The 13,826-nt window shown below is 36.3% G+C and overlaps 2 protein-coding genes across 7 annotated transcripts in view; one reads left to right on the top strand and one right to left on the bottom strand.

The window, feature by feature from the left end:
• The window catches only part of LOC105268618 (uncharacterized), a 72,087-nt gene that overhangs the window by 40,380 nt on the left and 17,881 nt on the right, over positions 1-13,826 (top strand). For 2 of the 5 annotated variants that reach the window (XM_011308315.1, XM_011308314.1), the window contains exons 6-7: positions 10,558-10,804; positions 10,872-11,150. The exons of 1 other annotated variant lie outside the window; for it this stretch is intronic. In XM_011308315.1, the coding sequence (XP_011306617.1) occupies positions 10,558-10,804; positions 10,872-11,127 (503 nt within the window). In that variant the 3' untranslated portion in view covers positions 11,128-11,150. Of the gene's footprint in view, positions 1-10,239; positions 10,393-10,557; positions 10,805-10,871; positions 11,151-13,826 lie in introns of those variants that run through there. 2 more of the 5 variants (XR_892350.1, XM_011308322.1) reach the window with 2 other exon arrangements.
• Positions 1,307-13,826, bottom strand: part of LOC105268615 (uncharacterized) — a 104,067-nt gene continuing 91,547 nt past the window's right edge. The window contains exons 4-5 of one of the 2 annotated variants that reach the window (XM_011308312.1): positions 2,569-2,619; positions 1,307-1,685 (exon numbers count right to left, since the gene is read on the bottom strand). In XM_011308312.1, coding sequence (XP_011306614.1) covers positions 1,541-1,685; positions 2,569-2,619 — 196 coding nt within the window. In that variant the 3' untranslated portion in view covers positions 1,307-1,540. Of the gene's footprint in view, positions 1,686-2,466; positions 2,620-13,826 lie in introns of both variants that reach the window. The other variant, XR_892348.1, reaches the window with a different exon arrangement.

The raw sequence follows: 13,826 nt of genomic DNA on the forward strand, positions 1-13,826 counted from the left end.
TGTCCAGAATTAAACAGAAAAAATTTAATTGTTCAAGCATAAAATTCCATTATTTGGCCAGAAAGTATTCGATAAAAAAAATTCTTCTCTTAGTCTTTCAAAAATTGTCAAAAGTCGTCCTCAAGAAATTCGAGGCAATAATAATTTCGCGATAGTCCCAAAATTAGAGTATTTTATTTGTCGTGTGGGCATGAAGTTCAATTATTCTATGGTTCAAAAACAGAAAAAAACAGACATTGATAGCGGTTGACAGAGAACATTTGAATTTATTGAAGGTCATCAATTGTCTTCAATCAATATAGCTCGAGGGAAACAATACAGAACAATTTTTTCGGTGTATTATTCGTAAATCGAGAACTCAAAGAGGAATCCGAATCCGATTCCCCCTGGTCGCATGGTATTCTCACAAAATAATGACTTGTGTTCTAAATAATTAATTTCCAGTAATAATTACTTTTTTGAAAATTTCGAATTTTGAAAGTTCAGTGAATACCTCCATAATTCTCATGTTCCCCTGATACTTTTTTGAAAATTCTGAATTTTTCAATTGCAGCGAATACCTACTCGATTGTCATGTTCTCCTGATACTTTTTTGAAAAATTTCGAATTTTTAAATTTCATCGAATACCTGCTCGATTGTCATGTTCTCCTGATACTTTTATAAAAATTTCGAATTTTTAAATTTCAGCGAATACCTACTCGATTGTCATGTTCTCCTGATACTTTTATAAAAATTTCTAATTTTTAAATTTCAGTGAATACCTACTCGATTGTTATGTTCTCCTGATACTTTCTTGAAAAATTCGAAATTTTAAAATTTCAGCGAATACCTACTCGATTGTCATGTTCTCCTGATACTTTCTTGAAAAATTTCGAATTTTTAAATTGCAGCGAATACCTACTCGATTGTCATGTTCTCCTGATACTTTCTTGAAAAATTTCGAATTTTTAAATTGCCGCGAATACCTACTCGATTGTCATGTTCTCCTGATACTTTCTTGAAAAATTTCGAATTTTTAAATTGCCGCGAATACCTACTCGATTGTCATGTTTTCCTGATACTTTTCTACAAATTTCGAATTTTTAAATTTCAGCGAATACCTACTCGATTGTCATGTTCTCCTGATACTTTTCTAAAAATTTCGCAATTTTGAAATTTCAACTAATGGAATATTGGAGGGGCAGAGAAATGAGTTTAAACACAGTGGACTTAATAGGGTTAATTATAGTTTATTAAAAATATACATTTACATTTATACATTTTTGAAACCATGGAATCATAGAAATCAATTCCTAGAAGACTGAGGCTATATTCCAACATCAACGAATACCTCCTCGATTGTCATGTTCTCCTAATACTTTTTTGAAAATTTCCAAATTTCGAAATGTCAGTAAATATCTCCTCGATTTTCATGGTAATTTGCGGTGGGAATTTACCCTTTGGATGACCAAAGCCACAAATCCTTCGACTCCTTTGGTTACCACTGTTTTGAGTTAAACGCTAAACACTCGTAATGAGCGATTATCTTGGTTAGCCTAGTTAACACGTGGTACCCAAGGTAGCGTATGTACTGTGCACATACGTGGCTTTATATGTGTATTTGTCATCCGCAAGTATGAGATATACCCGACACGTGCTCAAACCCCCATGTTCCCGTTGACTTATATAATTCCAGTACCTGTAACTGTAAATCTTCAATTTTCAATGGCTCCAAATTCCAAAAATCAACAGCCAACCCCCGAGTGCGAAATCCGTCATTCCTATAATCTCCATTTCGCCGCGAATTTTCCATCATAAAAACGAAAATAAATACTCAATTATCGCTATTAAAATCGAAGTCGATAAATCGATAATCGACTTTGCTTTGATTTTTTTTAATTCTTGGGGAGAGTGAAATTAATTTTAAGAGGATTTTAAAAGTGATTTTTTGTTTTTACGACACGTCCCTCGCGTTTCGAAAGGCACTCGTACCTTTTGTACCCCGAGGCAGAATTCCGCGTCTCACCTTGTTAGCACTTAATTAACCATTCGGTATGAGTGAGTGGAAGTACTGGAAGAAATATGCGAAAGCTTCACACATTTTTCAATGCAGAGGCATCACTCATGCACGCGCCCGTTTTTCCATTCTCTCTCGATTTTTCTAGGTAACACGTGGCGCGAGTTGAGGTCGTTAAAAAATTTCCACGAGTTTTTCAAGAGATTACAAAAAAAATTATGACGAACTTCAACCGAAATGTAAATACCACACATTGAATATATTTATTCACCTTCGAAAACGTTTACGTTAAATCTATTCCTAATTTAAAAAATTATTTCTCCTATTCAATTGGGAAAAATAATAATTAGGTGTGAAACGGGTTTAATAGCTGAGATGAAAGAACGCCGGGCTAGTGATCGGAAGGTTCCAGGTTCAATTCCCGTATGGATTTCCGTTTTTTTCAGTGAAATTTCAGAGGAATTCATACCCGAATCCTCGTTCTGACTGAAAATCCAGGAAGAATTCCCGGAACGCGTGCCCGATTTCTTGTTCTGACTGGAAATCCAGGAAAAATGCCTAGGATGCGTACCCGAATTCTTCTCCTGACCACGAATTCCGGAAAAATGCTGTGACCCCGTACCTGTAAACCACAAAATTCAAATTACCTGGTGCAATTCGTTTGAATAATTGTTTCCAATTGATTGAATAAAAATCGGTAAATATTTAAGTTCTTATCACAAACTATATTCTCGCAGTATTCAATGTTTAAACAAAATATTAACTTGCTGGCATTTGTTATTTATCAAATAGCCACTGTTAATCATTACTTCTCCCACTCCAAACACTCGAAAACACTAAAGCATCATCTCGACGATTGACACCCGACAAATATTTGCGGTAATTCATACGATTGTTCGCGGCAGCTCCGTCAACGTTTGAGGAGGAAAAGGGGGCGGAGGGGAGTGGAATGGGGAGGAGAAGGCAAAAAGGGAGGTAGGGGCATTACAACCATCTCCGTTCATAAACTAAAATTGGCCCGGATATCTCCAGCTAAATGCAACTAGGAGTGAATCAATAATGCAAACAGGCATGACAACAAATTTGTATCGCACGGGAATTCTAATTGCGCGACCTCTACAAACTCTCGAGTACATCCGACATTTGGGCGGGAGGTAAATTTCGGGGGATTTTAACAGGTATGGGGGAAAACAGTGCGAGATGTGTAGGTGGCATTTGTAGGAATAATTTGATTTTAGCAAACGTCCCACGAAACGCTTTGTATTAGCCCTGCACATATAGACACGCTGATTCCCTGGGACCCCGGCAGAAGTTTGACGACAAAATATTTGTCGCTCAAACAGCCACGGATACTCAGAGTTCTATGAGGCGATGAAACGAGCAGTCCGACCGGGAAATGTCTTTGGTGAATTCGTTCATTTGGAAATTCACCTATTGGGTGGGCTATTTTTTTTATTCCACGCAAAAACGAAAATTCACGCGGACAGAATTTCTTTTTTAAAATATCCAAGTGTGACAAAACGTTGTCGTTTTTTGGTCAGCTTATCAAAATTATTATTTTTTTTTATTAATTATCATATATACATACTGACTTTTTAAACTTTAATTGAAATTTTTTCCAATAAAAAAAGGAAATTATCCCAATAAATGATAAATCAGATCACGACAAATATATATTCCCCGAAAATAATTCAGTGTTTATCACCCAAATCCGCCCCATGACCCCGAGCCAATCATTCAATTCCCGAGAGATCATTGCCCCAAAACAATTGTCCAGATTCCCCCCACCCCTGAGCAATTTTTCCTGCCAAATAGAGAGAAAAAAAAAAAAAGGAGAAGAGAAGTATTTGGCCGTAGGCGCCAGTCCCCGGTAAGGATAATGTTGGCAAATCAGGGGTAATCCTGAGCGACAGAGAGGGGCTTAACACCCCCTCACCCCTCCCCCCCCCCAAAACCCAAGGGGTAGTATTAAATAGAAGCTCGGAATCACGAGCTAGCCGTCACATTTGTACTTGCGATATCCGGCAATTGTCGAAGCGCCAAAGACCCTTTTTATACACACCACCAAAACCATACACAAATGCCCACCCCAGCGTTTAACTCACCCCCTTCATCCCCTGTTGGTACCACCCCGCCATTCCTCTCCACCCCCCCTGAGTGTTTGTGTGCATCTAGATAGGAACATCTCGACCGAATAATGTACCGGAGGATCAATGCTACATATTGCTGGGGGTTAACTGACAAATTTGACCTCGGATTTGAATAATGGCCCTTTTATTCCCGGATTTACCTATTTTTCTCGTATTTCCCAACATTTCTATTTCTGTTATCATTTTACCGAGCGAGAGAAATGTTTTTATCAATTGTTAATTGTGTATTTATATTTTTTTTACCAGGAAAATAGATAATTTGTTAAATATTTATACGGTTTGTGATGACATGTCAATTATTTCAGTTTAAAAATTTTTCTCACGAAACATAATTAGGTAATTAATTATAAAAGAGTAATAAGAGATAGTTTATGGAGGAAACAATTATTCATAATTTCCATTTAATTTCTCATATTTCGTCATTACCCAGATGATTGAAATAATGAAAATAAAATGGAGTTAAAAATTATTATTGATTATTATGGTCAAGGAATTTTAGGGCTCTCGAGGCTATTGATTTATTTATTTCATCTCGTGGTTGACAACACCACAGCTTGCGAGGACACCGGAATAATAACTGTAATGCACGACAAAAAAAGTGTCGGAGATGAAGAGCTCCCACGTGGCAGGTCGAGGGTCCTCGATGTCACCAATGGTAACAAAACGTTTTCTGTCTCCTCCACCGACCAAAATCCACGGTCTCATGAGAGTGAAAGGTCTTCAATCGAATTAATGAAAGTTCCTGGATGCGACCCCAGGAATTTCCCTCAGTTTAATTTTTCCATCACCGTAACAATCCGTCGAGTTATAAACAAATTGAGAACAAATTTCTCCATTTTCTTTCAATATTTTTATCAAGAGCGAGTGGCAGTCGCACTAGACTCGCGAATTCGTCCCCAGGAGTCCACAATTTTTTTCTTTTCCTCAAGTTTCTCTCATCATAAACGTCTTTTCCTCGAGACTTTCGTCTCTGGTGTCCTCCCACCCCCAACGAAAAAGAATAGACCCTGGAAATCACTAGAATTCAACCCCCAAATTTCTTTCCGAATTCCCCAAAACAATTCCGAATTCCAATAATTTTTTTTTTGAAATTTCCACATATTTTTGGGGTTTTCCCAGTATTTTTTATTCATTCCTTTTCGGGCATGAAAAAAATGCCGAGGGAGTGAATCTCGTCTACACTTTTGCCGTCGATTCCATTTTCCGGTTCTCCTCCAGGGGTTAAATCCTCGACGATAGTCCCGGGCTCTCATGTAACGCGGAAACTTTTATTAATTTCAGCAGTGGATTCTCTCATAATTGGATTCATCCAGTTTTCGCTTGAATTTTTTCTTTTCCACTTTAAACGCAAATTGTCACATTAATGTGTCCGTGATGAGGGTCCCGGAATTCCGCTTTCTCTCTCTTTCTCTTTCTCTCTCTTTCCCCTCTCTCTCTCCCTCTCTCTCTCTCTCTCTCTTTGTCCTCCATTGCTAGACAAATATACCCGTAGTCAATATGCAGAATGGCGAGCGCCGTGTCTGATTGTCCAACCAGATAAACTCGCTTTTTTTTCCGATGAGAGTAATTTTTCATGATAAATAAATATTCTGGGGCTTTTCCAAGTCGACGGGTTGATTCGTAAGTATTTTTGCTTTTAAAAATTAATCAATGGAATAATCCAAAATTATATGAGAATCTGCAAATGCCTGTGAGAATTATTAAATAAATTAAATTGAATTTATTATCTTATTGAATTCAGTGGATCGCAGGTAAATTGAAAATTTGGAAATAATGACCCGAGTTTTCAGGATTTTCCCGAATTTTCATTTTATAAAGATCATTCCAGGATGTGATACAATAATTAAATTCCTGATTATTCTACGTGTGAAGTGAAATTAATTATTTTTTCCACGAAATTCATTTTAATTTCCGATTTTTCAGGGGAAATATTTAAAAAATTCCCATATTATCAGATTTATTTCTCATAATTTATAATAATAATTTTCACGGGCAGAATTCAGAGGCAGTATCTCAGATAATGGAATAAACCAGTAATTGAGGGTTCGGCCCTAGTGTCTCATGCGACTCTAAATTCACGAGCTCGTGATGTCTCGTTGGGAGTCGGGTATCAGGGGGAAGACGCTGAGGGGTGGAAAAGGGAGGGGAAAGGGTATTGTACGCATTACATTGAGTAAGTAGATATAGTGGAGGTTATACAGTACATCGACATGGTGTTCAGAGGCGGAGTCAACTCCAACCAACCAGCATCCGCCATTTTCCTGTCGTCATTCCCCTTCGGTCTCTCTTTTCCGTTGGCTGTTTCTATCTCATTCTTTACACTCGTCCAAGGCAAAATTATCGTGCATGATGTAATCCAAACCGATAAATAATTTCACAAGCTATTTTTTTTCATCAGTTAAAAAATTTTAATGTTAAAAATTTCCCGGAAATTCCAGGAACATTATAATTGCACCGGAAAAATAGATTGTTTATTAGAATTTATGGTTCATCCGGGGAATTAAATATTCAATATTAATATATATTAATCTATACTCTAGAGTCTAGATTCAACAATTATATTTAATATTGAATTTAATATTATTTCCCACAGGAAATTATATATTTAAAAAATATGTATTTCCATGTTGATTTAAAAATGTGAAAAGAAAAATTGAATTAAACAATAATTTTATCTATTTTCAATTTCCACAAAAGAACCGCGATTAAAAAAATTAAGATTCCTCTCAAAAAGTCAATATTCATTTAAACATTAAATATTAATACTGATAAAATAATAATAATAATAACCGTAATAATTATTATTGCTATATGAATATCAATATAATATTTCCCCGCGTAAAATTCAAATGTCCGTAAAAAATCGGTGAAAAATGCGAAAAAAAAACGATAGAAGATGGCGAAATAATGTTAAACAATATATCTACGATGAAATAATTCAACAGATATGTAAACTGATGATGAACCGAGGCTTTTAGCTCGGCATCGGGCCAAACAGAGCGCAAAAACAGGACCGACAGCTGAGTGTACACAGGGACTTCTCTTTTTTCCTCTTCTTTCAATCGTCTCACTTCTCTTATCCTAAAAACCTCCAAATTTCAAGCCCCCCCCTCCCCCTTTTAACCTTTTTGTGGGCCCGACGTTGTACTCACATCCGAGTCCATTGCACCTATGGGGACCTATGCAAACACCGACGTGCATTCATTGGCCGACATAAAACGCACGAGTATGATAGAATGGATCGAAAAAAAAAGGGAATAAAAAAGAGAGGATGATTTAATGTTGGGGTGAGTAAATGCTTCGAGGGGCATCGATTAATCTAAATGGTCGACTGTCATTGATGAATAATATCAGATTTTTTGGGGAATTTTTTGAATTTTTTTACATTCATCCATGAATTATTTATGAATAATAATCATTTGGTCTCAAAATAATTAATTATTCATCCATTAATCCATTAATTACCGATTAATAATCTTCTGACATGAATAATTTGTTGTGAAAAGAATGAATAATTTTTTTGAATTCCTGAAGAACGTTTTCAATATTTTTTTACATACAAACAAAAAAAAATATAATGTCCCTTTAATTTTGTCTGTTGACTCGATATTTTTAATTTCGATGAGTCTCCATCTTCATTTTTCATCAAACGAGTGGCGGATTTCTGCCCCCAGGGGTAAAAAAGAAACAGAAAAGTGGAGAAAGAACTCAACTCCCAAGTGAAAGAAGAACGAAAAAAAAAAACCGAAGGGAGTTCTTGGTGAGTGAATTTTATTGCGCGATTATATTGAATCCCTAAGAGCCAACCAACTTTCCTCTCGAGTCATCCCTCTCTCTTTTTAGTCGGGAAATCCCAGTGGGACATGCCAAGCTCAAACATCCCCCAATTCCAAATTCACCTCTCGAAAAACTTTTTATCTCCCTCTTCACTCTCACCCTCAGCACATTTTTTTTTTTATTTCCAGACCCTATTTACAATATCCACCAAGACACAGAGAGATCAACGTTTGTGTTGTCAAGAGATTATCCGCTTGGTCTTTAGCAGAATGTATATACATTTAAAACCGCTAAAAGGAGCACTTATTTGATGTCATTTTTATTCAATGCTTTTTGGGGACCGGTGAACTACTGTTCACCGAGTGTTTGACGGATTTGTTTGGATTTTCAGTGAGTTACATTAAATATTTGTACATTACTCACGAAACACAAGGGATTCCCCTTTTTTATAACTTCGTTATCAAAGGTTTTACTAATCAATCATTAATTTACCCACGGCTTGGTAATTACCAAAAACAATCCCAAAATTGATGATTAGTAATTATTTTTAAAAAAACTCAAAATCGGTTGAGTGAAATTCAATGATTTTTTGATCATTTGAAATTCTGTTTTTGAGTTTTAAAACGAGATAAAAATCATTCGATTTCGTAAGGTGGTTACCGAGTTATTGATCGGTGAAGACGTTCCATTTTGAAAAATACAGTCTACGATTCAGATAATAATTTAGATTGATTAAAATTATTTATAAAATAGATTTTTTGGGTTGCAAAAATTTGAAAAAAGCTCTCGATCTGGCGTTCTTCATCTTCAGTATTTATCTCTATTGAACGTTTCTCCCAACAATCTCTCATCCAGCGAAGTGGATTATTGACGGGGGCAAAACAATGAAGGAGGCTTTGTTCCAGGATAGAAAGCGAACCTTGTCAGTTTTTTTGTTCCATGAAGTGGACGAGTAAAGCCGATGGAAACGAGTGGCCTCTAGTTCATACCAACGAGTCAAGTGCACCTCCATCTGTCTGTCTGATCGGTGTTTATGAAAAATCATACACATCACATCCTGAATAGCCACTCATTGAATATCGCGGTGTCGTTGGATAAAAATTCATGGTAAAAATCAGTTGAATCATTGAATGACTCTGATACGAGTTGTGAATTTGAAAATGGGGGATTGCACCCTATCCACCGATCAAACAAACCAATAGCCGTAGCGGATTTGATCTGGTGGCTGACATTTGCCTTTCGGCTATTGCTGGGTCTTTTGGGACTACCGTCATCGTTTCAAATAAACAGAGATATTTGGCTCGTGTTTAGAATTCATAAATCCCCGTCTCAACAAATAATAAACAGTCAAAATAATAATAACTGTAACTACTTCATCGGTTTTTCGGATTTAAAAAATTGTCACATAATTACTACCCCCCGATTTGGGCAATGGTAATTCGAAAATTACGAATGAATGAATTTGACAAATCGCGTCATCATTTTTGTATAAAAAAAAATAAAAACGAACCACAAATTTCCATCAGCAGTAAGCAGTCCATATAAACTCTATTTACAACTTTAATATAAATATATAATTAATAATAATAATCACATAAAATATATCCAGAAATAAATGTGAATTATCTCTGGAAATCAGTGGCTTGTATTTCGGTTATAATTATTTGATGACTGTTATTACTATTTTGTTTAAACTATGGTGAAAATATGAGGTGAAGAGAAAATGGTTGAGCATATATTAATCGATTGATGCTGGTTGTCGGAGTCCTTGAACCATCATTATCAACTCAGTCCCAGGTTCTCCATCAAAGCTCGAGCAATCAAATGATTAAAGGTTGCCCGGTGCAACCGCATTGGAAACTCCCGACGGAAATCAGAGTAGTCCAAGCCTATCCAGGCGTATACCTCTGTCTCTACAGCCCAGGGAATCTCAACTTTTGCCCTGCACACCCACTCACAAAACCAGGATGAGGGGTGGATATATTCCCCAGTTGAGTTTCCACAGTTATCCAGCCACCACCCTCAAAGCCACCTACCAACTTCTCACCATCCGCCATCTCTAGCATTCCCCTTCGGTGAATCTCTCTCTTCTCATTCAGACTCAACCCTTGGGAAGGGTTTCTCTCTCAGCTTCTAAACCCTCCGGCATCCACAGCCCTCTTGGCAAACAGAACTGAGCTCACCCTGTACTGAATCCCCGGGCTCTCTACCCCAGGCTCACTCACTTCTCCACCATATACCCATTTATTATCGGCATTACATCCACCGTGCAACTAAGATTTTAACTGATTTACTTTTTTTTTCTTTTTTTTTAGCCCCTTCGATAACTCACACGACGAGAAAAATACTCGAAAAATTACCGGAGTTTCATGGAAATGTACGGAAATCCTGGGTTTTACGCGGGGAGAAATATTCGATGAAGATTATATGATTTCTTGGAATTCCGGGGTGAAATGTCGTTGTAGGAAATTTTACGGAACTGTCACGTGATTTTTATTTGAATTATCTGTAGAAAATAACGATATCGTAAATTTTTCGAATCGATTTCGTAATCGGTAAGGGAACTGAAATGTTTTCGCGATGCATATCTTAACTCGCTAACTTCAAACAATTAATTAGAGTTTGTTTTTTAGTTCGACACGTGGCACATCACCCGAAATTCCTCCAACAATTTTTCCTGATGACGAAGAAATCGATTCTAGTGTACGATCTATTGCGATCGGAGAGACCCGACGACGGATTTACACCGAAGGAAATTCTCCACCGAGTGAGTCAAACTCACGGATTCACCCCCGGGAAAGGCCTCAGAAGACAGATAAATGCAGCCCTCAAACGAGGAATTGATTTTGGAATTTTATCTAAACAACGAAATCGATACAAGTAACCGAATCAATCACTAATCAATAAAAAAATCGGTGAAAACCCACGGGAAATTTGTGGATCGTAGGTACGACCTGAATGTCACACCAGTTCCAATTCCTCAAGCCTATTTTCCACCGGAAAAAAGAGGAAAGAAGAAACGAGTGACGAAACCCAGGACTCAGATGAACCGAAAATCCACCAGGAGGACCGAGCATTCACAGGGCCCAGTAAAAAGGCCCAAGGACATACGACCTAACCCCACAGTTCCACCTCTCCCCAATTGGACCCCAAAAAAACGAATTTTGAGGGAAGAACCGATTTCTAAATTCAAAAAACATTAAAATTACTCATTAAAAAATGCAAATGAAATTCATTCATGAAATCTTTTTCAACTATTCGAAAAGTTATTAAATAATAACAATAACAATGATAATAATAATAATAATATGACATTCATCATTAATATAATTCCATAATCAATAATATTATTATTTATAATGAATTTATTGGATTATATTATTTATTATTATCATGTTATTATTATAAATTCATCTCCGTGGAGAAAACGTGAAATAATCTGTTTTCCCATAAAATTTCGTCTTCCGTTAGCGGTTTATTCGAAAAAATGAAGATCACGTTAAGTGAAACCAATCCTAATCCATTTCCGAGTTTGGTTCATTGATCTGCTTCACATTTTCGTAATAGATTGGCCGTCTCTATTGTCCGATAAACGAGAGAATAAGGAAACTGGAGGATGGAGATACTAGGGGGGTTTGAGTTTCATTGATGTGAATTTCATGGTGATGCCTTGAGGAAATGTGCCATTCTTACCTCCGAAGAGGTGAAGAAAACTGACCATTCGAATTGGTAACGATCCCAGGGGGTGGGGGAGGGAGCGTGAAACCTTCGACAAATCGCTGTGGATAATTGTACCTTCGTAATTGTCCTGGACATCCTGGCACCTGTTATCTCGTCTCATCGCCATTTCCCACGATTTTGTGAGGTCCCTCAAACCCAGATTCAAATTTTTCGTTTAATATCTCATTATATTTATTAATTTAATAATTAAAAAATGATTCAACTCCTTCCATTGCAAAGCGAGTGATTAAAATTAAAATTCAAATAAATTTAAATAAATTAATAAATAAATGAAATATTAAAATGTGAAATTGGGAATCATTTTATCAATTAGCTAAAGGCGGATACTCTGAGAAAATATGACGGAACTCAATACTAAATAGGAATTGATTAGAAATCTCGTTGTTAATTTAAACAGAATAAATAAAAGAGTTTGCGATGTTATTAGGCATCGAATGACCCATAAAATAAAATTTATCAGCGCAATTATCGAAGAAAAACAAACCGCGCAACTAATACACCCCTAAATCACCCGAAAATCGATGATCGATTTTCGTCATTGTATCACCCATTCACCAGGAAATAGCCACCTAAACACCAGTGGCTATTGTTACCCGAGCACTACAATATGTACAACATGAAACATTGAGTAGTTTTTCACGTATTGTGGAACAAATTGTATGTTACAACCGGTGACAAAGCCTCACCCCTGGTTAATGACAATTGCAGTTGCCGTTGAAAATATTATTGGGAGATTAAGTCACCCCCAAGTGACAGTTGTAAAATCACGGATGACCGCCATATGTCCACCGAAATGACTCGATAATCGAATTACCTCATTACTTGAGTGCTCAAAATTATTATATTAAAAAATTCCCCACGACTATCGATAAGAAAAAAAAATTCATTTTCCCTTTACCCGTAATTTTTCATTGATGGTGTCACCGTCGGATCTCGTATAAATATTGTTATTCATGAATTAATAGGAATCAATGAATAAATGAATATTTAAGGAGTCGATCCCGCGGGGAGACGAATTCTTTTTATTCCATCGTAAATATATTTTTTATTCTACAATCGTTTCTCGATTCGTGTCGCTTTTGCCTCATTGTTACCTTCATCAGGTTAACATTCAGCCCTTCTGACTCCAAAAAACGAGAGAATAGAATTTTTTGGAATTCACACTTGCTGCAGGTGTTTTTTTTTTGTTTTGTTTTTTTTTCTATCCCTCCCCCCTCGTGTTTTATCTTTTTTTTTTAGTTCCAATTTCTCGAAAAATGTTATCTCTCGGTTATGACACGTGTCTTGACACGGAATATTATTATGAGGTGCACTTCCGGTTTGCTTGAGTGCCAACTCGAGTTATCAGACGTTTAGAGACTCTTTATTATTAATGCAGTGGCTTTTTTCAAAATTGAATTTATTTCCCTTGAGTGGGAGTTAATAAATAAATGTATAGTGATTATTTGAAAAGCTTTCAGGTGAAAAGTTATTAGCAAGAATAATTACGCTGTTGGAAAATTATTTTTAAATAATAATAGTGTTATTAATTAGTCTATTATCATTGGAATTGGAGTAACAAAATTTTGAAGTTTTTATCGAATTAATTCATATGAAATTTGAATTATTATCGTTATCGATAAATCAATTAATCAATTTTCTTTAATATTCAATAAATTTCCCCTCCAATTCCTAAAATTCATAAATTTTTTCTCTGCAATATCAAATATATCGAAAAATTGCTTAATATTTGATTAATTAATTAATTAACCTTTAATTTTTGTGATATTTTGGAAATAATCAATTAATTTGTTATTGAAGTTGTAAAAAAATTGCGATAGTGGAGTCCATCTAGGGAAAACGGGGGAGAGAAAAAAAATAGAGAAAGGGGGTGGCACGGGGGTGGTAGGGGTAGGTCTCAGGGGTGATTTTATCGATAAATATCGGACGTACGAATCGCATTGACGTAATTATCGTTATACGTGTCTCATGGGTCAATCGTTGGCTCAAGGTGTGTCAAGAGTAACAAAAGGGAGTCATGAGTCCAATTAGTTGGTTTATTGTCGTATAAAGGATAGTGAACTAGATGATATATCACCGATTCCCCTCTGCTCCGACGTTCACTTCGTGCCTTATCCCTTCACAATAAACACCCACCCCCGACTTCTCTAGGTGTCAGGGA

This window comes from Fopius arisanus, unplaced genomic scaffold, assembly GCF_000806365.1.
Source record: "Fopius arisanus strain USDA-PBARC FA_bdor unplaced genomic scaffold, ASM80636v1 scaffold00059, whole genome shotgun sequence".
Lineage (NCBI taxonomy): Eukaryota > Metazoa > Arthropoda > Insecta > Hymenoptera > Braconidae > Fopius > Fopius arisanus.